We start from the raw sequence: 26,833 nt of genomic DNA, 5'->3' as shown, positions 1-26,833 counted from the left end.
CATTAAAATCTGAACACCGATTTTTTAGTCGAAATTCATGTCCAAATCTTACCCCAAGAGTCGTACTTATATAGACATGAGTCAAAATTTACCACCCCCGTAACTCGGTCAAATCTCATCCGATTTTCACGAAGTTTGTCTTTTTCTACATGGTTTTACTTCCAGAATAATCGGGCATTAAAATCTGAACACCGATTTTTTAGTCGAAATTCATGTCCAAATCTTACCCCAAGATTCGTATATAGACATGAGTCAAATTTTACCACCCTCATAACTCGGTCAAATCTCATCCGATTTTCACGAAGTTTGGCTTTAAATTCATGGTTTTACTTCCAGAATAATCGGGCATTAAAATCTGAACACCGATTTTTTAGTCGAAATTCATGTCCAAATCTTACCCCAAGATTCGTATATAGACATGAGTCAAATTTTACCACCCCCATAACTCGGTCAAATCTCATCCGATTTTCACGAAGTTTGTCTTTTTCTACATGGTTTTACTTCCAGAATAATCGGGCATTAAAATCTGAACACCGATTTTTTAGTCGAAATTCATGTCCAAATCTTACCCCAAGATTCGTATATAGACATTAGTCAAATTTTACCACCCTCATAACTCGGTCAAATGTCATCCGATTTTCACGAAGTTTGGCTCTTTCTTCATGGTTTTACTTCTAGAATAATCGGGCATTAAAATCTGAACACCGATTTTTTAGTCGAAATTCATGTCCAAATCTTACCCCAAGAGTCGTACTTATATAGACATGGGTCAAAATTTGCCACCCTCATAACTCGGTCAAATCTCATCCGATTTTCACGAAGTTTGGCTCTTTCTTCATGGTTTTACTTCTAGAATAATCGGGCATTAAAATCTGAACACCGATTTTTTAGTCGAAATTCATGTCCAAATCTTACCCCAAGAGTCGTACTTATGTATATAGACATGGGTCAAAATTTGCCACCCTCATAACTCGGTCAAATCTCATCCAATTTTCACGAAGTTTTGCTTTAAATTCATGGTTTTACTTCTAGAATAATCGGGCATTAAAATCTGAACACCGATTTTTTAGTCGAAATTCATGTCCAAATCTTACCCCAAGAGTCGTACTTATATAGACATGGGTCAAAATTTGCCACCCTCATAACTCGGTCAAATCTCATCCGATTTTCACGAAGTTTGGCTTTTTCTTCATGGTTTTACTTTTAGAATAATCGGGCATTAAAATCTGAACACCGATTTTTTAGTCGAAATTCATGTCCAAATCTTACCCCAAGAGTCGTACTTATATAGACATGGGTCAAAATTTGCCACCCTCATAACTCGGTCAAATCTCATCCGATTTTCACGAAGTTTGGCTTTTTCTTCATGGTTTTACTTTTAGAATAATCGGGCATTAAAATCTGAACACCGATTTTTTAGTCGAAATTCATGTCCAAATCTTACCCCAAGATTCGAATATAGACATGGGCCAAAATTTGCCACCCTCATAACTCGGTCAAATCTCATCCGATTTTCACGAAGTTTGGCTTTTTCTTCATGGTTTTACTTTTAGAATAATCGGGCATTAAAATCTGAACACCGATTTTTTAGTCGAAATTCATGTCCAAATCTTACCCCAAGATTCGAATATAGACATGGGTCAATATTTACCACCCCCGTAACTCGGTCAAATCTTATCCGATTTTCACGAAGTTTGTCTTTTTCTTCATGGTTTTACTTCTAGAATAATCGGGCATTAAAATCTGAACACCGATTTTTTAGTCGAAATTCATGTCCAAATCTTACCCCAAGATTCGTATATAGACATGGGTCAAAATTTACCACCCCCGTAAATCGGTCAAATCTCATCCGATTTTCACGAAGTTTGTCTTTTTCTTCATGGTTTTACTTCTAGAATAATCGGGCATTAAAATCTGAACACCGATATTTTAGTCGAAATTCATGTCCAAATCTTACCCCAAGATTCGAATATAGACATGGGTCAAAATTTACCACCCCCGTAACTCGGTCAAATCTTATCCGATTTTCACGAAGTTTGTCTTTTTCTTCATGGTTTTACTTCTAGAATAATCGGGCATTAAAATCTGAACACCGATTTTTTAGTCGAAATTCATGTCCAAATCTTACCCCAAGATTCGTATATAGACATGAGTCAAATTTTACCACCCTCATAACTCGGTCAAATCTCATCCGATTTTCACGAAGTTTGGCTTTAAATTCATGGTTTTACTTCTAGAATAATCGGGCATTAAAATCTGAACACCGATTTTTTAGTCGAAATTCATGTCCAAATCTTACCCCAAGATTCGAATATAGACATGGGTCAAAATTTACCACCCCCGTAAATCGGTCAAATCTCATCCGATTTTCACGAAGTTTGTCTTTTTCTTCATGGTTTTACTTCTAGAATAATCGGGCATTAAAATCTGAACACCGATATTTTAGTCGAAATTCATGTCCAAATCTTACCCCAAGATTCGTATACTGACATCGATCAAAATTTACCACCCCCATAACTCGGTCAAAAAATATTCGATTTTAGTAATATTTGACTTTTTACAGTTTTCTGCTGTTGTCATGGGGAAATTCCGATTGTTTTTAAATTTCTAAAGTTACACTATTTAATTAACACATTTTTTTAGTATTTACCGCTGTTTAGGCTAGTCTCCAGTAGGGCCGAGTCGTAGTGACTAAATGGAGTCCACACAAACTTGCCATCCACAATGCGTTTGTAAAACCAATGAGGCAGTACGGGCGTATAAACCTGGTAAAACAAGTCAGTTATTATTTTCAGGTAATTTCAAAATACGAACAGGTTCTATGAAGATAAGTTTGGAATACTTTTGCACAGATACAAACAGAAGCACATTATAATTAATACATATGATTTCTAGGAATTTCATTTCATGACACAGTAATGGCAAAAAGGAAATAGTTGACTTACGATTGTATCGACTGATGGCACTATAGCCACACTCTTATCGTTTGCCATGGTCAGCTGTTGCAGGATTTCTTCAGGCAGTTCGCCCTGTGGTAACTGGCGGAGATATTCCGTCTGACGCTCGGGCTGATGAACGCTTATTGGAGTTGGGTTTGCCGGCGCTGCTGTCGAGAACTCCGAACAGGCAGACGATGGCGGCTCTACTTGATTTGAGACAGATGTTTGCGAGCGTTGCTCGAACTGTTTGGTGGGCAAGCCGCTGTGAACAAGATCGTATTTGAGTTCACCTGGCGCGGCTGGCTGATCCTGCAGCGGTGGATTGTTAAAGAAGTTCTGTATGCGTTGATCCTCCTGCTGTCCCTGCCCGCCAGCGGCAAAATGGTCAAAGAAATTGGCCGAGTTACAGCCAGTCAGCGGCTGTGGCTGTGCGGCTGGCACTGCTGCCTCTCCTGTGCCACCAAAATAGCCAGAAAATGAGTTAAAACTAGAATTTTGATAGTTATTGCCGATTGAATTTTGGGTATGCTGTGTGGCTTGCTGCGAATCGCTGATAAGTTGCTCAAAGCCAAGTGCCTGAGTGGAATGGCGCGTGGCTGCGTCCCCGAGAGGCGGCTCCTCTATCAATGCTGGCGGCGCAACGCCACTCGCTGGCGGCAACTCTGGAAACTGAGCGGCCACCTGCTGGGTTGCCTCTTGCGGTGATCCGAAGAAGTTGCAATCAGTGTTGTTCGCGGCAGGCGTAAAGAAGCTGAGCAAGGGCGAAGGAGCAACTGACGATGTTGCGGATGCGGCTGTGGCTGATTCGATGGTTTTGCGGAATGGATTTGCCTGTGAGGAGGCGTCCGGCTGCTTGCTGCTTGGTGGGCGTGGCGGCGGTGCTAGAGCTGTGACAGTTTCTGTCTCTGGCAGCACAGGTTCAATAGTCTGTGCCTCGAAGAGAACGTTGGCGTTCGGTTGAGTGCTCGGCGCTACAAATCCTATTGGCGGCGGCAATAGCTCCTGTGGCAGAAGCGTTGTTACTGTCTGTGCGAAAGGATTAAAGAACGTTGTGGTTGTCTGAGTGGTAAGCGCAGCGCTTGGTTGCTCCGCCTGTGCTGGTGGAGCAAACAAATCGCCTGTGGTTAGCCCTGGATCCGTTGTTCGGAGCGCTGCTGAATCTTTAGCTTCTTGCGCTGTTCCACCTGTTGTCTGTGGTGCAAAGAGACTAGTGGCGGTAAGGATTGGCTGTGGAGCGTCTGGTGAAGCGAGTTTCTCATTCGTTGTGTCTACATCCACTGCATCTACTGGTCCTGGTCCTGGTGGGTGTAGGTCTATACTTTGCGGCGCCTCAACGTTAGATGCTGGTGAAGATGCTGGTACCAATTCTTGAACAAAGTCAGTGGACACACTGCTGGGCACTATTTGTGCTGGCGGATACACGGCAAGTCCTTGCGACACTTCTTGAATGAATGCAGTCTTAAGGACTTCTTGGCTTGGCTCTGGTTTGGTTGATGTGCCGCTTTGTTCTTCTGGCGTGAAGAGTGCGTGTGTTGCCGCTGTATTTTCTTGTCCTGATTCCGGTGGTGGGTTTGTGTCTAGAGCTGTAGCAGCCACTTGTGGGGTGAAGAGTGGTGCTGTGGATCCTTGTGGATATATGGGAACTTCCTGAATGGATGCGGCTGGAAGTGACTCTTGCTGTGGTTGAGCTGAGGAGCTGTTGGACTCTGTAACCTGTGTATACGGCGTCAAGTGGGAGCTGGTTGTATTTGCTTGAGATAAAGAGAGTTCTTGTGGAGCTGCCGATCTGGGAAAGAGATTGACTTTCTGGTCTGAATCGGCAGTTACTGACACAGGTGCAAAAAGTGAAGCACCTGGTGCAGATGCTTCCTCAGTTTGCGCTGGCTGAAAGAGCTCTGTTCCTGTGTTGGTTTGTGGAGTAAAGAGCGAAGCTGGTGGCGCCGTAGGGGTTTCGGCCGCAAACAGAGGAGCTTCCCGACTTACTGGCGCGACAATCGGAGGTGGAGGTGCAAATAGAGCAGTTTCTGCTGACTGTGCTCCAGCAAAAGGATTAAATATGGCCGCGGGTGCTGCTGGGCTTGCAAATGGCCTGGCCGTTAATGCTGTCTGCTGACCAGCGAATGCTATCGGTGCCGCAGTTTCCTGTGCTGTCAGTGGACTCTTGTAGAGTCGCGTACCCTTCTGCAGGCGATACGAGGACTGTGTAGGCCCGGCAGCTGGTGGAGGTACCGCTACCGCTGATGCTGATCCAAATGCCGGAGTGCTCTCGACTAAAGCTGGTGGCACAGCGACTGTCGGTGGATGAGCGACTGTCTGGGGTAGGGATACCGGCGTTGGTTGAGCAACGGCTGGTGGCTGGGCAGCTGTGGCTGGCGTAAAGAAACCACCAGCTGTGGGCGGTGTGGCGGACTCTGGGATTGCAGCAACTATGGAAGGATTAAAGAAACCTCCAACTTGGGGTGGGGCTTCAGTAGGTGTAAAATAACCAGTAGCAGAGGTCGGCGCTGCTGAGGCTGGCGTAAAAAAGTTTGTTGCCGGCTGCGGGAAAGCTGCGGTGGCTGTGCTAATGTCAAAGTAGCCACCGGAATCCGCAGGGGGATAGCTGACAGCTGGTGGTGGCTCGTTGGTTCTGCCTGTGGCCGATTGCACGAGACCCGAGATATTCTGTAGTACGCCAGTAGGCACCAGGCTGGTGAGCGAAAAAAGACCACCAACTGACTTGCGTTCCTCTTGAACGGGTGGTGCAGGCGGATTGAATGCGTCCGCCGGTGGCTGTGGCGAATATGGTGGTGTTTGGAAGGGCGTAGCAGCTGGCACTGGCTGCTGTTGCTGTTGCTGTTCGGAGAGCCCTGGTATGGGCGCGTATAGCTTCTTTCTGGCGCTGATGCGATATGTGTTCTGTCCACCTGATGTGGGCGGCACAGGCAAGGCGCTAGCTCCTAAGCTGGACACCTCTGTGGGCGCATAGAATTTTGGTGGTTCTGGCGCAGCTTCACCGAAAAGAGCCGGTGGTGCGGCGTAAAATGGAGCAGGTGCAACAGCTGCCAGTGGCTGCTGATTCGCTTGTTGTATATAAGTTGGCTGAATGTCCAGTTGGGGCTGTATAGGGGTCGCCTCGTCCGTCTCTCGAGCGCCCGCGTATATGCGTTTCGAGAACGTAGAAAATACGTTAGATGCCACCGAGGGCAGCGCTCCAAATGAAGACGCCGCCTGGCTAAGTAAGGAATCTGCAGCAAGAGGCGGCTCTAGCAACGGATTTGCATTGGCATCCGCGCTGCTCTGAAAGGGGTTGATGGATGCGTTCGCTGTCGCTGAGTCGTCGCTGCTGCTGGCGTTCAAGTTGATCTCGTCAAGCGTTTCGTTATCGTCAATAATTGAGGGCTGTCCAACGGTCACCAGGGTTTTGGGCTCTGCAAGTTATACAAAAAGGTAATCAAATGAATTATGATCAAAACTAAGTTTCCGGCTATCCAATATGCTAATCAAAATCAACGCGGCCTCAAACAGGTTGTTATCTATCGCTCAGTCAGAGACTATGCTAAAGCGGAACAGCTACTCAAAGTCAACAATCAATATCATAATTTCCTATCAATAGAATTTTCTAGACTGAATTCCATTTGTTTGTTATAAATATATGCAATGCTCTTATAAATGTTGCCATTCCCAAAACATTATCAATACTTTCTAGCCGTATTATATTTGACGTAACTTCTTTTTATGCCAATAAGAACTAGCCAAAAAAATTTGTATAGAAAAGCAAACGCTTTGTTGCAAATTATGCTACATAGGGTGAATAAATAATATAAGAATAATATTTGTTTATATTCATTTATATTTACATTTTTTTAAATTTTTTATAAGTTAACAAAGTTATCTGGTTCATCGTTAATAAATTATTTTAATGCCTGGCTCGAACCGGTTTTCAATCGGCTTTTAAACTGTTTTTGTAACTTGAACAGATTTTCGCTCGAAATATTTATTGTTTCGGTTTTATTGAATTATTTTTTAAATCTATTTTAGAAACTTTCTTCAAAATTGAATGATTTTTTGTGCACTCATTGCCCAATTATCCATCATTCAAATTGATTGGAACATCAAAAAGAAATATATGTACGTGCTCGTGCTGGTCTAAGTCTCATAAAAAGCCAAAAATTGGCATTAGCCGAGCTCAAATGTCATGACATTTGAATGCGCCAAGAAGAAGTTGTTAGTTTTTGCAGGTTTTCGTTTTAATTTTTGTTGTGTTGTTGCCATCATCTTTGGGTGTGTGTTAGTCGACTTCATTGGGCCAGAAAGAAAGTCGTCGCAATTGCAGATGAAGCTGGGCTGAGGGCTTGGGGCTGCTGCCAACCCATAGAAAACGTGCCATTTGGCTGGGCAAGCGGCGGTGGTAAGAATTCACCTCGATCTTAAAACGTGATTCGGACTGTGGACTGTGGCTGTGACGGCCTTTGCGATTTTAACACCTTGTTGAAGCCGCTTTAACCAGTGTTCAGGTATTCCAAGCATTGCAATTTGTACTCGTAAATATTTATGCTCGCATTGCGATCAGTTGCCAGCTGCGCATGGCTAGCTTATCTTACAGTCAGCTTTCAGAGTTCTCTGATAATAACTCTTAGAATTTATCAAGTCTGATTTTTACTGTTGCATAACTACGATTGTTTAATGCTGACAGCTTGCGATAGAGCAGGTGCCTGATATAACAACGATCCAGTTAATTCAAATGCTCACGAATACTTTAAGTCATCTACAATTTTATAAGATACACGTTTTAACGTGTTATCGATAACTTTAGTTGCTAGTAGGGAAGAAAAGGTTTTACGTCTGTATGCTCCAAAAGGAAATAAAGTTATGAGAAAGATATAGTTAAAGGAAAATAATAAGTGAAGTGCCATCGATAACTTTTAGCTTGTTGCTATAGGGCATTGACAGTTCAATTATTTGTAAAACTTGAGAGAGAAATATTAAAACAGCTTTACATAACGAAATGTAATTAAGCAGAGATTTGCATATTTAACAAAAACCATTAGCACAACTTGATAGAAATAATAGACAACCCGTAATCGAGAGAAATCTACAATTGAATTGTCAAGTGTTCGTACACCTCAAAGAACGATAAGTTCGAGCGTTTCGTTCAAGTTGATTTCAAATAAATCGAGTAAATAGTGTATAAAAGATAATAAGAGCGTTGCTTTATGCATTTTTGCTGGACTAGTGTCATAAACCAGCAAAAAGTGACTAAAAAGATGATTTGTAGATCATAAAAAAAAAACGCTGCACATTTTGCAGTAAAAATCGAAATTACACCTGAAAGATTATAAGTAGATGTGTTAATTTGTAACTGTTTTTTATCGAGCACTTTTTGCCATGTAATAACTGTGAGGTGTTCGGTATTTTGCCATATTTTCCCTATCTACATGGTATTGCGAGGCACTTGACATTGTCGGTTTTTGGGGTTTGTTTTCTGAGCTGGCGCTGACACTTTAAGCGGCGTCAGCAATTGTTTGACAAATGTAACTCCAAATGTCGACCAAAAAGCAAACAAACCATAAAAACAACAACAGCAAATAGCTTAAAACAATGTTTGGTTATGGATTGTATTGGAAAACGATTTGTGAGGGGGGGAACGTACGGCTCCAAGTTATTGACTAACAGGCGCAAAATTTCCAGTTTGGTCTGGGGACGTTTTTTTTTTATTTTTTTTTTTATTTATTTGTCGTTTTTTATTTTATTTTTTTTTTAGTTTAATATTTACAAAAGGCCGCAACGACAATGACGCATTTTTGACAAATTGTTAAAGCAAATATACGCTTGCCTAACCGCAAAGTCTAGGCACCTAAGAAAAGTAGAACAACGCAGTTCAAATATGGCCCGAGCGCGCACAAAAAGCATAAAAAAGAAATGAAGAAGAATTCGCTTTGGCATGACATCATAACGATCATAAACGAATCGAGGCAGCATAAGCACTTAAGGCAGAAACAAAAAAAAAATAAACGAAAAAAAAAAACCCGTCGCTGCCGGCTGCTCCAAGTGCCTGCACATAATGGCACTCAAATAAAAACAATTAAGGTCCACATAAGCACGTCAAGAGACGATGAAATCATTTGCAGGATACACACAGCACGCACACACAGCAGCGCACAACCAATAAAGATGCCCCCGAAAAGATTGCCAACAATTTGGTTTTAAGCGCTGGCAAAAGGCTCGTGCAGGTCGCATGCCAAAAATAAGGGGACCCAAAACAAAGAACAAGACAAAATTGAAACCAAAAAAATGTATAATGAAAAAATAAATAAATAAATGAACACCACCAGAGCTTGGCATTTTTGGCATTGAACCCTGCGGCTACGAAATGCCCAAAAAAATGAAATCAAAATAAAACTCAACAAAAATGCGTGCTTGGAACTGTTTGGAGACGATGCTCGAGACGGTTTGTCTGCCAGTTGATATAAATAAAATGCACGATTTTTCTATAACCCACACAAAAAGTAAAACAAAAAAAAGCAACAACAAATAAATAAGTAAAACAAAATAAGCAAAGCTTTATCGTCTTGCCTGACGTCTGTTGCCAAATCATTTACACACCTTGGTTACCAAATCGCATATATGGAGGTCTTATAGAACATTTATTAAGGGCAATACGGACATTTAGATTAATTTAATGAATTTTGTTGTTTTAAATGTTGTACCTTTAAGTGACGCACTTTCTAGCCGAAGCTTAAAAGCTTTATAAAACAAAAAGTGTAACATATTCTCATATATGTAGATTTGAAATTTTTGAAAGACCAATGCTGGACTTTATTAAATGGCATCAGGGAATTCTTAAACGTCTTTTATTATTCGAGTTTTGGAATAAGCAGAGTTTAGCACAGTTCACAGCACATTCCATACGCCTGCTCAACTCAGCATAAAACAAGTATTCATGCCCATGGTCGCAGGCGCAAAACAAAAGACTTAGACAACGAACTCAGGTAGCAGGTAGCGAGTTCAATGCTTTTATTTTTTGGAGGGCTTAGGGCATAGTTGATGCCTCTGTCACCGGGGTAATTCCAGCAAATTCCAATTGTGTGAGGGCTGGCTAGCCACCCGCGCCCAAAGCCAAGTACACGCCCAGGTGAAGTCTCACTTAGCGGCATTGTGACGCATTTGAGGCACTGGCTGGTAATTCCAATGTCGATTCTTGTGCCTTACCTGAATAATCTTATCAATAATATGTCAACGGGGTGCGCTGTGTTTGCGCCGTGAAAACGCATTGTTTCTATGTCCGTTTGCAACCAATTGTCAAATATTTAAACAATTTATGAGCTAAACACAATTTAAAGCACAACTACAACTTAAGTTCGACTTGAACTGCGACTACAAAAGGGCGTGTAATTAGGGAACTTCGTTTTAGTAGCGCGCCGCTCGTTAGCCCGTTAATAAGCATCCGAGCATCAAGTCAGATCGCCCACGTAAGGATATCGACAGTTATTAAGTATATTATACTATATGATCGCGACTTGCACAGACTCTCACCAGTACCGAAAGTGTAAATCGTTTATTGGGTTTCGAACGCAACAAGTTAGTACATTTTTATCGATTAGCACTTTGATCGGACAACAACAACAACAACAGCAACAACAAAATGGGAACTTGTCTTTATAAGTGTGTTTTCAATCAAATCTATCGATCAGCGCAAATTTAGCGTTAATCAAATATATTGATCCATATGCGAGTGTTCGCTAAATTCACGAGCCGATTGCCAAATATTTAACTTCAATCAGTGTACATTTTACTTGCCACAAAAAGAAACAAAATATTGTGTAAATAAAAATACAACTCAATACAATAACAACAAAATTGATTGCAAAATTATAACGAAATCGCGAAATGAAGAAAATTGCGTGAGCCGCATAAATTCTCAACGCAAAAAATGTGCAATAAATAAATATACTGAAAGTGGGCGCAAAACAAAAATTGTACATTTACATAAAGTAAAAATAATAAATGAATTATAGAGCGTGAAAAGAAAAAAAACAGCTAAAAATAAATGCGTTATATAAGTTTGAATCATTTAAATGGCCTGGGTAAGCGGTTCCAGTTGTAGTCGAGTCGATTCCAGATTCCATCTTTGGAAATGAACGTCCTTTGAACGAATTTATTTATTTATTTCTATATATATTCCATCTTCAAAATCTTTTACAGTTAACTAGAAAATTTGTGTAAAATGTATCCAGACCTAATATAAATAACTTGTTCGACCAGAAAACATTCTTTTACTTGTTTAAATTTAACACAGCTAATGCTATAATTAAAATTTCGACGAACCACAAACTCCAAATCCGTGTGAGCCACTTTTTTTGGAAACTCAGGCGAACGCACGTAGGTCATAACGCGTACACGAATTTATGTGGAAAAAAAATGTAAGGCAACAACAACAACAACGGCTAATATTTTGCAGATGAGACGGAGACATATTTTGTTGTTGTCATAAAAGCGACAACATCATTTAAAAACCTCGCGAAAAAAGGCTAAACAAAAACAACAATGAAATACAAGAAGAGCCGCCAAACACACTTGCAGAAGACTGAATACCCTTTCACCCTTTCGGGCAAGACTAGCCAGGCAGCTGAAATGTTCGGTGGACAAGGGTTCAGATCGCGTAACCATTTTCCACAACTGTGAACGCAGGTTTCTGAAACTTTAACAAGAACAATCAAAATTCACTTTTACTAAGAAGTCAAAAATGTTGCATATGTTGCATTAACAACAAAATTATTATGTCTTCCATCTTCTAGGGGTAAGACGTAAGGTAAGACCTTACGCACCGAATTATTCAAGCAATTGGCTGAGGCATATCAGAATGCAATGACAATTTTAATTTCTATTCAACAATTAATGCTGAATTTAGACCGGCGAATTCGACTCCTAAGCCCCGCAGGCTCGTAGCGTTACGTCTGCAAAGCACACGCGCAAATTCCCCTTGCAAGTGTGGAAAATTGGTGGAAAACAATTGAGTGCGTAATGTGGTTAACCAATCGATAGGTTTCTAACTCGTTTAAAAAGATCTTTGAAGAGTTTAATAAATGCGTGCCTATTTACAGCCTAGGGCTTCAGACACGACACTTAAATGGCCTTAAATGAAAATAGTTCTGATTTCAATGGAAATCAACATCATTTTCCAACGCCTATTTTATAAATTTAACTGGTTTTAGTTGGAATAAATTTGTTATGTCTGGTGCTCCCGGGAAATACCAAGTAGCATAACTTAAATTCTGTGATTCCCTCTAAATGTTGTGACAAAGTTATAAATTTCATTGCTAGTATATGCAAGAATAAAAACAATGTACTGCTGCCCTCTTTGCTCGAAACAGCACGACAAAATGTCTCGTGAAATTCAAAAGAATAAAACTACTTAGCGTATAGTATTACTCGTTGGCAGTTGCTGTTCATTTTGCAAACGCTTTAGTTTTAAGTGCAACATTGAAAGAACCTTGAGACGCCAACACAATGAACAAAGCCTCAAAGCCTCATGTTAAGGTAAAGAAATGTAGCAACAAAGAAAGCCAAGTTCCAGTATTATTATTTTATTTTCTTTTTTTTGGGCGTCAGATCCAGTAAAACTGGAAGCCATTAGTCATAGGACTTTGATTGTTCGTTGCGTACGTCGAACAGTTCCGCATGTATTTATTAAGTTTAAGTACGTTTTTATTGATAGGCAAATCGATCGCAGCCGACTTCACAGCGGGCATATTTATGAGTTTTACGAGGCAGACAGAGCCACGATATTAAATTCGTTACACGCTCCATTTTCGACGCTGCGCCGGCTATTCGAACTTCCTCCTACAAAGTGTGACAGACCTCGGATTGCCTTGCAAATTGTAGTTACTTTTTAATTTTTGGCATGTAGTTAAATGGCTTTAGATGAGCATTATTTTTATTTTTTTTTTTTTCATTTTGAATGCGTTTAATGACATCAGCCAATAAAAAGGTCAACGTGCAAAGAACTCTGTCACAGAAACCATAAATACAAATATTTTAGTTTGAGCTAGAGGCATTGAATATTGTTAGTATACCGCTACAGAATTGTTTTGAATATATATTAAGGGTTTGGTATACTATATGGATATGTTATGGCCATTTGAATCTAGCTATTCTGCAAGTTGTACACAGTTTTTGTTGGTAACTAGATGTACTCTATAAATATTATACAGAATGTAATTTATTTATAAGAAAAAGAATAGTATCCGTTAGAAGAGTTGTAAATGTGACAATGCTGTTGAAAGGTTAAATTTTAGTTAAAACAAATCAAGTGCTAATTTAAGGATGTTTGTTGATCAGCAAAGGGTATTCTTAGTTTCAAAAACAGTGTGATGGGTAACTAGATAGTCAATCAAACTCGAATAGAGATTTTTCTTGACTCCAACACTATATTAGCAACATACTACATATACACAGATGGCGCCTAGTCAAGTTTGGGGGCCAGCACGTTGCCACTTTATCAGCATCACGCTCTTCAGATTCCAACTAAACAGAGCGAAAAAGACTGAACGCAGCTGCCGTCAGCATCGGCGACGTCAGCGTCGGCAGCGCTGATCGAGCGGAGTTGAGTTTTAGTTGAGTCGAGCTGAAACTGAACACTGAGCGTGGTGGTGCTGTGTGGTGCTGAGTTGGTTTGGTTTGTTCGCTGGTCGCCGTTTCTGTGTTGTCTGCTTTCAGTTTCATTTGAGACGTCGTCGCGGCCGCAAGTGTTGAAAACAGCTCGAAACAACAACAACAACGATAGTAACAACACGCAACGTGTGTGTCTCAACTAAATAGCATAAAACAACAACAGCACACGAAAAATAACAACAAAATATAAACGGGTTAATCAATATACGAGTACAACAAACGCAACATCACGTTGAATTTTGAGTTTTTTTTCTCCGATTTTTGTTTTCGTCTGCCTGCACTCAAGACTCCAGACACCTAAAGTGCAAGTGGTTGCCTTTTATTATTATTATTATTATTGTTGCTTTGCATAAGCAAGGTAATTCATGAACAATGCAAAGAAGTGCGCAAAATGCATAAATAAAGTGCAATCGTTTTACATATTGAACAAATTCAATAATATACTACAGCTTGCCTGTTAAACAAGTTCGTTGCCTAAGTCATTTGTTTGCCAGACGCCCGCCAGTTCCAACTATCCATACTTTCAAAAAATTTAATTATTTATAATACTCGCAATTTATTGCTAATATATGCAATTTTGACCGTCCAACTCGCCGCCACGTCAACAAGAAGTCGCATAAAAGGCAAGTGGGGTAGAAACAAAAGCAAAAAATCAAAACAGACACTTTTCAAGAATTTTGTGCTCGAAATGCCAAATGTCACAAAATATAAACAAGTAAACGTACATAAATCACAAACGATCTAACACAGATATTAAACAACATTAGGTAAACAAAACAAAGCATTTACAAAATGAATTTCAATGTCAAGAAAAATCAACAATAAAACAGCAGCTGCTCGGCGGCGCGTGGGTTCCTCTAAAGGGTTCGAACGCCGTCTAAGCTCCAACTGACACAAATTGAGTGCATTTTTAATATGGCAATTGCAATTTTTGTTGTTTGCATTTCTAAAATAAACACAGCTCGCTAGCAAACTAACAAGCTGTAACTAGGCGCGTTAAGCTATCACAAATTGGTATACCCTCCTCTGATGGGAGTCGATATGTGCCTTCAAGTTGTGCCAGGCTAATTTAAAGATTTGATGTCAAAAGTATTTGAGTAATAAGCTCAATTTATGTACAATATATTTCCAGTGACCAGATTTTGCTTCTGCTTATCTTGAATGTAAACAAGCATTATTGCCCCTAGGGTTAGGGTATATAAAATACAAATAAAAAGTGTGCAAAAACGCAATTTGAATTTATAATTTTTGCAATTATTTTCATTAATTTGTCGAGCAGTAAAAAATGCCAGTCAAGTGATATAAAAATCATAGCGCATATCTCAAATCTTTACGCGCTATGTGAATTACATTGCGTCTCTGGCCCCCAACAAACCCGCAGCCCCCGCCCCACCGCCCCACCCGCAATCGACCAGCCAGGCACAGGGAAATCGAATAATTGCGCGTTTCTAATTTGTTTATAGAATTAAAAAAAAAAAAACAGCTGCCGCTGCTGATTTATGAACTGACGCAGCCAGTTTTTTTTTTTTTTAATTTGCTGTTGTCTTTCTTTAATTAAAAAATAAATTGCCTATAAATAATAATAAACAAATTACCGCCTGAGCTCACACCTCAGTATCAAATCGGATCTGTTCAGTTTGTTACGTTCACTCGCAGAAATAAAAAGTCTCACGTCAGCTGCAATCGAAAAGTGAAATATTGGGTTCTCTCTGATTGATGTCAGAGTTAAGATCTTGATGATGTTGCCCATGTTGTTGATTAAAATAAGCACGTCCCATTTGAGCGATGGAAAGAATTGAAGGCTTTGCGCTCTCTTAGTGATGGCACGTAAATATTTTTTGGCCATTTAAATCCAACCGATACTTTATATATATATATATTTTTATGTTTAACATTATATTGACGGACAACAAAAATTATTATGTCTTATTAATAGAACTTGTTTAAAGAAAATACCCTAGAATTTAAATTAAACGAACGGACGGAGATTATATTAAACTAAACATATTCAGCTAGAAGACAATAATAAGAACCAGCATAATTGTTAAAATCGCAGCTTTGTTTTAGATTTTTGTGAGCTCTTAACTAATTATAAGTTACATAGCTAGTTTGCAACTATACCATATGCATTATAATAACGTAATAATAGAAAAGCGATGTATTGAAATCTGTTCATAGAGTACGATAAAGTATAATTCTCAGGGCAATTCGCATGTTATTAATCATTCGGAAAGCGTCCTTTGAGAATTTGAAAAGTTGTTAGCTGTTATAAAATTTGTTGTCGCGATTATATAAGTGATTATAAGTGTTAAATTGAATGAGATGCGTGACAGGTGATTAGCAATGTTAGCAACTGATTTCACGCTTTAGAGCACAGAAGGACTGAACTCAAAACGACTTTTACATTAGATGAAGATATAGCTATATATATATACATATACATATATGTATATACATAGAAAGACTGAACTGAAAAGGAAAAGGTCGATTTGTCAATTGAAAGTAGAACTGCATTTAATCATGGCTATATATATCCTTTACATATATAAATAATATTACCAGGCGTTGCTCGGGTCAAATAAATAATTTTTAAAATGCAAGTTATTTGTATAACGCCAAATTTAGAAATATACAAATATAGCTATGGAATTTATTCATATCTTTTTTATTTAAATTGAAATTCAAATAAAACAAGCAAGTTGTCTTTACGTGGGTTCAGATCCTTGACTCACTGCTCCGTTGACAAAACAAACAAATTGATAGCACAATATTGTATAAATAAAATTTGAAAATAACTGCTGGGTTTGAACCGGCAACTTTCCGCTCAGACCCCTGATGCTAACAAAGCTCACTTGTCCATAACTCACATCTGATAACTTTAATAATTTTTCCACTTTTCCTCACTTGGCGGCAAAGTTTTCCAATTTTCTTCGACCCAAAAGAAAGCTTCTATAAAAATTACAGTTAAACATTTAAGCTGTGCTTTTAATGCTTGACTTCTTAACTTTGTTTTATGATTTCAGTGCGGCATTTTACGCCAATTCAAAACGTGCTTTAATGACATAAAAAGCTTCAATAAAAGTCTCTTGAAAATGATTTATGAATGAAAGCGCATATTTGATAAAGTCGATAAGGGGCCTATTGACAATCGAACGTGTCATTGTTGCATGTTCGCATTTATTGTCAATTGAAAGCGGAACTGCACTCAATCTGAGCATCGTTTAAAGAAATGTATGGGGGATTTTGTGTCATGGCAACGCAAGCGCCCAAATTCTGCCTCTGGCGACCTCTCTTCTATCAACGAACCGGCTTCACAAAATGCGCGTTGACCTTGCAACGCCTGAAAAATTTACAAATCAATTTTCGAATTAAAAAATAAAAACGCGTCGAGCGCAGCTGCCAAATAAAAAGAAAATAAAACACTGAGAAAAACGAACACAGAATATTTTAACTTAATTTGTTTATATTTACGGATATACAAAAAAAAAAGAAAAGAAAAAACGCGCAACGTTTCAGTTTTTAGGAGTTTTAATATAGCGTATATTTCTTTATAATATACACATCTATTTTTTTATTGTCTCTGTTTTTTTTTTTTTTGCATATAACTAATGACAACTGTTAGGATGAGTTGAGCACGTTGTTGCAAACATCACGAGACACACAAAGCCAAGAAATCAATCATTCAAATTGATTTGTTGCTAATTTATTATTCAAACAAGACGCTCTTCAACTCGAAACCAATAAACGCAAAATGCATTCATTAGCAAAAAAAAAAAAAAAAAACGTTAAAGTAAATAAAAAGAAATACATTATGTGGCATATATATATATATATATATATATATATATGTTTATATAAATGTTGTTGTTTCCATGACGCGCAATCCAAGTGCTAATTGCATTTAGTTAATTAAATGTTAAAAGTTGATCAAATTGAGCGCAACAGCATTGAATGGATATTGCGAAGACATATTCACAACATTTCGGCACTGCACGAGTGGCATATACCCCTTAACAAGACATCAAGTTTACTCAATTAGATTGTTATCCGAAGCAGGGAAAATTATATACAATTTATCTAGTAATATTTCATCATTAGGATACATCGATTCAATACTTGGAAATTTCTCTTGAAATTTTGAATGTGAAGTATTTTCATTGATTAGATGAAGTACTTGGTATTACATTGATAAGTTTTCGCAGCCTGTCTCATGCATTTTTGCAGCTTTATTATACCCTTTCCTTTACACACTTTTAATGGATACAAGCGCATTAACACGCCAGGTTTAATCGAGCCTAGGCATCAGCTTTACATAGTTATTGTTATTATTTTTTAGTGATAGCTACAAAAAACATGTCTTCATCAAGTAGTTGTCAAATGTTGTTGCTGCATTGTGCGTCTCACGCTTTAATCATTTGCTAATGTCGACTCGAATCAAGCGCCGCCTGCTCTTCGTTTTCCCCAGCTGCAGCAGGTTTCGATTAAAAAACTTCAGAAAACGAAATAAAACAAAAAACCTTGACCATATCGTGGATTTGTTAGTTTGTTCGTTTTTTTTTTTGTTTTTGTTTTTTCTTTTCTCACAATCCATTTATACATTTTTCTAATGCGCTACTCAATTTGTTGACGGGGTTTTTGGTTACTTTAGCTGCTCTTTGTTTTTTTTTTTCGCAAAGCGAAACATTTCTCCAGCTTTAAAATTGCGTTTACACAGCATTTAATTTGTATTTTTGGTTGTCGTTTTTTGCGATCATATATTTGTAGCATTGTTTATGTATTTAGGCTCGTTCGCTTTTTATGTTTTACATTGACTCATGTTCATGAACATGACTTTTGGAAAATATTTCGCTTGCTGTTTATCATGTTTCAAACTGAAAAGTGCGTGGTAAGCGGATTTTATATATATATTTGCCCCCACATAACAAGCTTTTAATAGCAGCAGCAAAGGCCAATAATAAAATGATAGACTGTTAAATACCATACATTAGCTGGCGAGTGGGTGGGTGGAGGAAAAAGTATTTCGAGTCCAAAACATTCCACATTTCCATACTGATAACAAGCTTTATCATTATATTACATTTATAGAATGATTATGTAATGCATTAGTTCATAATGTCTTCTTTAATTTGAGATCTTTATTTTAGATACACTCCCTTTTATATATTTTTTTAATATAATTCCCACGATTTGCATTTAAAGCTTTATAAATAGGGTTAAATTTAATACACTCATAATTTGCCGTCTTCCCTCTACCTGCTCTTCTCTCGCTCTATCTCTCTTTCTCTTTCTCTCTCTTACTCTCTCTCCCGCTCTCTCTCTCTCTCTCTCTTTAATAAGAACCAGCGAAAAATACCTAAAATACCTTCCCGACGAAGTTAAGGTTAAATCAGTTTCTTTTTGGACTATTATCGATAATTAAATTGAAAATGATTTAAATAATAGGATAATTGTAAGCACATTTCACTTTTTCGCAAAGTGTCGAAAGTGTCGAAACTATGAAAACAACGATAATTTAACACAATTATTAGTAATAATTATAATAATGGCACATAATTGCGTCAATTTAAAGAGCGTCAATCAACGAAGACCCGCTTTTGGTAGCTTTCAAAAAATGCTTGATTTATGACATTTGTTGTTGTTGTTAATTGTTGTTTGCAGATATTTGGATGCTGATTGAGCAAAGCGAGGTGCTAAACAGAAGACTGATCTAAATATTCCAAGCACATTCCGCATCAATGATACTGCGAACGAGTAGCCTGTGCCTGCTGGGGCTGCTGCTGCTAATGCTGCTGCAGGCCCAGGTGGAGGCCAAGGACGAGGACTATGCTGAAGATGGCGGGGACAGTGCAAGCGGCGGCGGCAATGATGACATTTATGAGCCAGCGCAGCAGGAGAGCGAGGTCGAGGCGGAAATGCAGCAGCACCGCAACAGCATAGAGGCCGATGAGAGTTCTCTGTCCGACCAAACGGTCAACGTGTTGCTGGCAATGGGTCAGCAATCCACCACAGACAAGTTGCCGGTGGCTGCCACAGAGTCGGCAGTGCCCACAGCTGCTGCGGCAGCATCTCCGGAGTACGATGAGAATACAGCGGCTGAAGTCATAGAGGATGCGCCCACACAAAAACAGGAGACGAAAGTGGAGAAACCTACCAATCATTCGCAGGAGTATTACTACGATGAGATGCAGGATGAGGAGCAGCAGCACGACGAACTGCCTGAGCAGGAAGAGAAATCTACAGCCACAACCACCACAGTGCCCGATTATGTGCGCAAGGCCAAGGCGGAAAGATTTCCGCAGCACGAAAACGACTATGCCGAAGAGGATATGCTGGTGGAGCAGCAAACGCAGCCGGTTAGCGCGCCCAAGGAGCAGGATGAGGAGACCAACTATCCTGATGAGCCTGCACAGCCCCAGGCACACATGCAGCAGCTGCCCAAGCACCACAAAGCCGAGCCCTTCAAGCCCAGCTCCGATGAATACTACTATGATGAACAGTCGGACAGTGTCGAGCATCGCATCACAACCATAATACCGAGCACGACAACAACTGCAACGGATGCACCTCTGCCCGTGTTGCAGGCGCGATTCGGTGGTTTCGCTGGTTTTGGTGGTTGGCCCGCTCCAACGCCCAGCGCCGTGCCAGCCAGCACGCCTCCAGTCGTTACCACAAGTTCAACCTCAACCTCAACCACAACCACAACCACAACTACAACAACAACGACAACAGCTGCGCCACGCAAGCAATCGAAGCACATACATCTGGCCAAGCCGGAACTGTTGCCCGCCGATCAGCTGCGCAACTACATCAAGGATGTGTACATTCGCATGCCCTTGGCGGTTATAGTGGATCCGTCGGCAGCATCGCTGGACCAGGCCAAGCGGCTGTACATTGATGCGTTGCAGGACAAGAATATTAATATTAAAATTGTTCTTGTCACGCTGAATGCGTCAGGTGAGTAGTTGGAAAACTATCGATAGATTTGGGTATCGATAGTCACATTAACGGGATTTAAATCGACAAATTAAAGCTTATTGGAAGTAAATAGTGGGAAATACGCTAAGTATAAAGAGAAGAGTTAATAAAACTCTTAGAATAGCTGCAACTTTCGATAATTGATATAAAGGTGTTCAGTTGATTGAAAACTATCGATAGTTTCGCGTATCGATAGTCACATTAACGGGATTTAAATCGGCAAATTAAAGCGTATTGGAAGTAAATAGCGAAAAATAAGCTAGGTATAAAGAGAAGAGTTAGTAAAACTTTTGCTAGAGCTGTTGCTGTCGATAATTGTAATTAAGGTGTTCAATTCATTTGAATTTCAGTGATTAACAGATAGAAGTTATTTAAATTGTAGTTTGTTAGGGTAAGGACAGGAAAGACCTACGACATTGTAAAAGTAAATGTTTCTTAGAAAATCGTATGGACTATAAATACCATCGAAAGTATTAAAGACTAGGCTACTAAGTATTGAAGACTAGGCTACTAAGGGCTACTTGGATGTTAATTTATACAATATTGACAATATTTTCACCCACAGCAATCATTTTTAATCAACATTGTGCTTTACAGGTGTACCTTCCGCATTCAGTTTCAACAATACGCGTGAGTTCATTGCCGGCTTGAACAGCACGAAAGAACATGAGGGCGGCAATGCGTTTGTGGGCGTGTTACATGCCGCAGAGCTGGTGCCCTACGACAGCGCCATATTTATCTCAACGGCTGCCATACCACCGCACACGGAAATGGTCCAGGATGCGGCCATAACACTACTCAAGAAGCGAATACGCGTGAGTAAATAACTAGAGCATTAAGGGCTTACAAAACGTTGACGAGTCAGTTAAAACTCACTCTTAATTAAATTCACTTTATACGAAAGCTGTGTGACCAATTGATAAAGGTTCATAAAAGCTGCGAGTGAGTTAAGTTGTATTGAAACCGTGCAATGAAACTCACTGGAAACTCTCAATTCAAATCACTTTACACGAAAGCTGCCAGTGTGACCAATTTGTGATTTGCATCATTTTCTCTTTGCAGTTGTTTATGCTGTGGTACGGTGAGCGCTCCGCCACCGAGAACGAAACCGAAGAGGCTGTGGGCGGCATACTGGGCGAGGTGGCCATACGCTCTGGCGGCGAAATCATTCACATTGTGAGCACAGAGCATGGGCAGCACATAGCGGGTAACACGGTAAGAGCACAACGATGATAGTATTCGTAATAAGTGTAATTAAAAGCCTGCGGGCCTGCTACTAAGTATTGAAATTGAAAGTGGCGACAACAACAACAGCAGCTTTAGCAGCAGCACAAGCAGAAAACAAGTGTTGCCCAAGCAGCCAACTGAAACGCAAATCGCAGCTTGGATTACCTTTCAGGCAGGTGGTGCTCAAGAGCACGACGCGGCTTGTTGTTGTGTGTGTGTGTGTGTGGCTGTTTGTTGTTGATGATGTTGCATCTTTGTGCAAAACTAGGTTATGGAAAGAAAAGTGAAGGGCAAATTTGTTTATAGAAAGGAAACAACACATTCCAAAGCAACTGCTGCTACAAAATAGTTAAACCACTTCTCAAATCTCTAATTGCAGCTAACGCTCGTTTCGGACGCCTATCGGGGTCCCCAGGAGATGGAGCTGCCCGTGGATACTACGTTGTCCAGTCTGCATGTGCGCATCGATGCCAACATGCGACGTGCCACACTTGCAACGCCCAATGGTGGTTAGTTCAAGCGTTAACCCACACATCACAAAATTGCTATTTCACTCTTTTAGTACTAACCAAGTAGTCGGAGTTGAAGAAGCAGCAGAAAAGCAGGGTTGTACTTCATACTAAGTGTTAGTGTTGTATAAATTCAGCGTGTACGGGTTCAACAATAAGGGATCTTCAATTTAGTGGCACATGCTCGTAATACGTATGGCCGCGCTTAGGCTAGCTTCGATTTAAGTTGTTTTGTAGCTAACTATACTATATATACTATATATGTTAGTTTAACTCATTCACGTTCTCTTTCTGTCTCTAACTACAGCCAGTGTTGTAAAATGTCTCAAGAGTCAACTGTACTTATTTATATGTGCTTAGCTTTAAGTTCTATATTAACAAACCGCCTGACGTTTCATCTTTATGTATATAGCCAAAAAACTAAACCCCAAATATAACTCCTCCACGCTTTCTTCTAACCAAAATGCTAGCCTAATGCTAAATACTTAACATTAACTTGTAGTACAAAAATTTGTCTTTAAATATACCTACAGATGCAGATATATGTTTATGTTTTACACATTAAAGTAATAAATGTTTAGCTTTAGGGGCCCACAATAAAAACAACAAAACAAAAACAGCGTTTAGAAGACACACAAATAGTTACGCAAATAACTACAACAAATTCTCGGCGTACTTTACACTTTTGCTTCCAAACAAAACCCAGCACAACTTTAACTATATCTTGCACTTGTTGTTCTTTGTTTATGTTTTGTCCTACGCGTAAGTATACCAAATATTCGTACCCTTAATTTCTGTTGCACTTATGTCTCACTTGGTTAACTCAACTTTCAGTTGGAGCGCACAAATTGTTAATGTTTTCTAAAAACAAGTTATATTTATACTTATAAGTTATTGCTATCAGACTGGTCTCGACTAAAATAGCCCGACTCTGGCATTAATCACACAGCAACGTCTATGTCCACGTAGTAGGGTGCAAAGTTCACACTCTCCCGACATAGATTACACAATTGCAAGCCAGACAAAAAGCAATTATGACTCAAAAATTGTCGAACGGTCTATCTCAGCACAGATTCCATTGTGAATGACAGCTTATCGCAATAGAATTTTTTCACTTTTATTAACAAAAAAAAAAGACACGAGTATAAGCGAAAGCTCTCTTTAGCATATTAAAGCTCATATGCCACTTACTTCAACTAAAGGAATTTTTACTAGATCTGAAATCGATATATATCGATTTGAAGAAAACTGGATTAGTTATCGATAATTTGAAACAAATAATGCGATCGACAGAAAAATTTAAAAATTAAATATAAAATCATATATAATTTATTTTCTTAACCTGAGCTCAGTTTAATTTCAATTTTACCTCAATTCAGATTTCGCAACACTAAAAAGAATAGCTTAAATATCGTATTTAAAGAAAGAGCCGTCATCCATATTCAACATTTAACGTGAGCAACTGGTAAAAGCATCTTCAAAACGAGCTGCTCTTTCTGCACACTTTAAAATTTCTTTTTTTGTTATTGTTGTCCAATTAGTAAATATGCCTCACACTTTATCAAATATTTGCACTGTTTACTTATTATAAATACGCAGTTATCAAAGAGCTTGCGGAAGTTGTTGCGTTCTCTGTTGGAGAGAGGGAGAGAGCGAGAGAGCGAAAGAAAGAAGCCGATAAAAGCCCGCACTCCCACTCTTAGAGCACACACACAGACACACACGCACACGCGCGCACACACACACACATACACAGGCAACGCTGTCACCGCTTTTTGTTGTACAAATCAATTGAAGCTGCGTGTGTTTTGCCAGGCGCAACATTGCAACAGTTGTAGCCCGCACTTTGTATAAATGTGAACAAATTTACGATTTTGAAAAAAAAACACAATTTAACACCGAAAAATGGCAAGTTTTAGTTGAAATTGTTGTCAAAATGTCGCAATAGTAGTAACTATATATACAAATACATACACATTAGTTAGTCGGCCAGCATGCATTTGGCCACTGCCATGGCCAAGTTCAAAAGTGGCCTGACCAAAATCGAATCAGGCTGTTGTTGATGATGTACACGAATAGAAACTTATATTACGCCGCTGGTCATGTTAGATGGCAAGTGGGCTTTGTGGCAACATTTAACTCGGCTCGGCTACCACTTTAGCGTTGTACAGTTATTTGACAATTTGTTTAATTTCACAATGAGAAACAATCGTTTTTGTGTTAAATGTTTTGCAGAAGTGTTTTCCTTTCACAATACTACAACAATAACAGCAACAACAACAGAGCAGCTGCTGCATAACATACACACAAAACAAGCGCAGAGTTGCCAACGCGCAAACTGTTGGTTATATGTTTATGGTTTAATAATTGAAGCTAATGATAATAGCTTGCACAATTTCTGCAGATCATACTGCAATTATGTACAACCGTTATTGAAGTTTCGCAATTTGTTTAATGTTGATTAATCATTTTATTATGTACACAACGTGCCGCTAACAGTCTGGCAACGCTAAACACAAACAGCTGTGTACGCTGGCACAGTGAATGGCAAAATACACCTGTTAACTTGTTTGTGTATTTTGTATCATTTTTGCATAGACATCAATTTAAAGAAATTGGTCAAATTCAAGTCAACCAACGACACCCGAAATGTCAGCACCGACGAACTGGACGCCTACATACCGCTCAACAAGCTGCGTAAAGCGGCAATCCTCAAGCTGCAGCTGACGCCGGATTCGCCCAACGCCACATTCAATGTATTTGTACGCGCCGAACGCAAAGCTGATGTGTTTCTGGGTAAGTGTTAAATATATTTATGTATGTATGTGCTTTTGTTGTTTGTCTCAGCAAAACGAATCAATTGAAAGTTGTGAAAAGCAACCTGGCGATCGCGCTTGACGCATACAACTGAACAGAAAATAATTATAATTAAGATGCGTTGTTTGTGGCACACGAAAAACGAAAACAAGACAAGCTAACCGGTGCTCTATGCTGGCTGATAACGCGGCCCGCCTTTCTGATAACCGTGTCAACCTTGAGCGTCATCGCAGCGAAATGATTGTTGACGCCATCCAATCCGGAGCACACACAAAAGAACTGTGGTCATCGGCGGCGGCGACAACAACAAGCACGTGTTCATTCTGAAGCTAACAATTCCTGTTTTCGTTGTCAATTGTAGGAGATATCATAAAACGGATCGATAGCTACTATTCGCATGGACGGACTGAACGCCCGTTGGCTTCGCTGGCACGCCTGGCCAAGCTCAAGTTTCCCGAGTCGCAGGAGAAGTTAGAGAGCGAATCGCAGTCACCCAAAAGCGAAGTGGAAACCTTCTCGGAAACAGAGCTGGTGCAGCCAGCGACGAGCCTCAATCAAACCCAATTCGCTGCCGCCACGGGTGAGCCGCAGCGAGCCAATCTGAATGCCATGCTGCTGCAGCGCTGCGGCACCAAAATAGAGCTCAGCACACAATCGAGGCTCTTGGTCAACGCGGGTCAAGTCTCGACGCTACTCTTCGAGGTGACAAATATGCGGGCAGAGCGCGTCTATCAGACCGTCCAGGTGACGGACGAGCGTCGCTATCTCGTGCAGCTCAGCCCAACGGGGTGAGTCCGCCAGCAAAGATGCTGCTAGCCAAATTTGAAACTGAAACTCTTCACTATTTGCAGCTTCTATTTGCGTGCACGGGAAACAAGCACCGTGCGTCTGACCGTGCTGGTGCCGGATGGCACAGCGTCGGGCACCACCGATAGAATCACTTTCACCAGCTATGGACGCGAGACGGCCACTTTGGCGGTTAGCCTTAAGGTCGTATCCAGCATCGATGCACAGGTTCGTATAGCAGACTTAGAATCTTAGAAAAAAATGCGCTGATAACATGCTGATCCGTTTAGGATACGACGGGACCAAATCTTTCCTGGGAGTTTGGTAGTCGCTGCGACTATGTGGCCAGCGATGGACTGAGCTGTGGCGATCGTTTCTGGACACTGGACCTCACCGCACAGGACTGGCAGTCGGGCATGCTGCGCCTGCAGACAACGCCAGCGGAGGGTCTGTTCTATCGCAACTACTACACGGCGGGCACAACGGAGCCACTGAAGGCCACCTACATGGCCTCATGCTGCGAACCAAAGGTGGCCATAACGGCCTACGATGCGGCAGGCAATCAGCGCAGCGTTAACATTGACGTTCGGGACGTGGTGTTGACCGAGGCAGCCATAGCTGCCATTTGTCTGGGCGCTATACTGCTGCTGCTGCTGATTGTGCTCCTGATTTGGAGTATTGTCTGGTGCTGCAGGCGTCGCAAGGTGTCGCTGGAGCTGCCCACCTATCGCTCGCACTCGACGCGCAGCATGGAATAGATTAGGAATACTCTTTGCCAAAAATACAACAACTATAAACACGAACTCTAAGAATTGCCCAATAAAGATAGCAGAAAACTGTTAACGCTTATCAGACCAAAAGAAAAAACAAGCAACAAGTGACAATTGACAATTGAACTGCGGCCCACTCGCTACTCTCTTTCTCTGT

General features: G+C 40.2%; 2 protein-coding genes across 6 annotated transcripts in view; one reads left to right on the top strand and one right to left on the bottom strand.

Moving 5' to 3' along the window:
* LOC115760264 overlaps positions 1-26,833 on the bottom strand; it is a 33,764-nt gene that overhangs the window by 6,515 nt on the left and 416 nt on the right. For all 5 annotated transcript variants that reach the window (XM_030701530.1, XM_030701533.1, XM_030701529.1 and 2 more), the window contains exons 2-3: positions 2,946-6,349; positions 2,651-2,765 (exon numbers count right to left, since the gene is read on the bottom strand). In XM_030701530.1, coding sequence (XP_030557390.1) covers positions 2,651-2,765; positions 2,946-6,349 — 3,519 coding nt within the window. The remainder of the gene's footprint in view (positions 1-2,650; positions 2,766-2,945; positions 6,350-26,833) is intronic.
* Positions 10,359-26,766, top strand: LOC115760265. The gene is made up of 9 exons (XM_030701535.1): positions 10,359-10,390; positions 19,251-20,546; positions 21,165-21,382; positions 21,630-21,782; positions 22,174-22,303; positions 24,902-25,099; positions 25,482-25,908; positions 25,972-26,134; positions 26,197-26,766. The coding sequence occupies exons 2-9, from the start codon at positions 19,328-19,330 to the stop codon at positions 26,662-26,664; spliced, it is 2,976 nt and encodes a 991-aa protein (XP_030557395.1). The 5' UTR covers positions 10,359-10,390; positions 19,251-19,327; the 3' UTR covers positions 26,665-26,766.

This window comes from Drosophila novamexicana, unplaced genomic scaffold, assembly GCF_003285875.2.
Source record: "Drosophila novamexicana strain 15010-1031.04,08,12 unplaced genomic scaffold, DnovRS2.1 tig00000387-arrow-pilon, whole genome shotgun sequence".
NCBI classification, from domain to species: Eukaryota; Metazoa; Arthropoda; class Insecta; order Diptera; family Drosophilidae; genus Drosophila; species Drosophila novamexicana.
The sequence above is the reverse complement of the archived record's forward strand: the minus strand, read 5'-3'. Positions and strand labels throughout refer to the sequence as shown.

What these genes read in the sequence shown, in the direction of transcription:
- LOC115760265 (XM_030701535.1), top strand. Translation starts at nt 19,328, where the DNA reads ATGATACTGCGAACGAGTAGCCTGTGCCTGCTGGGGCTGCTGCTGCTA. An exon ending in TGTCACGCTGAATGCGTCAG is followed by an intron (nt 20,547 to 21,164) that starts GTGAGTAGTTGG and finishes TGTGCTTTACAG; the next exon opens with GTGTACCTTCCGCATTCAGT. An exon ending in ACTTGCAACGCCCAATGGTG is followed by an intron (nt 22,304 to 24,901) that starts GTTAGTTCAAGC and finishes ATTTTTGCATAG; the next exon opens with ACATCAATTTAAAGAAATTG.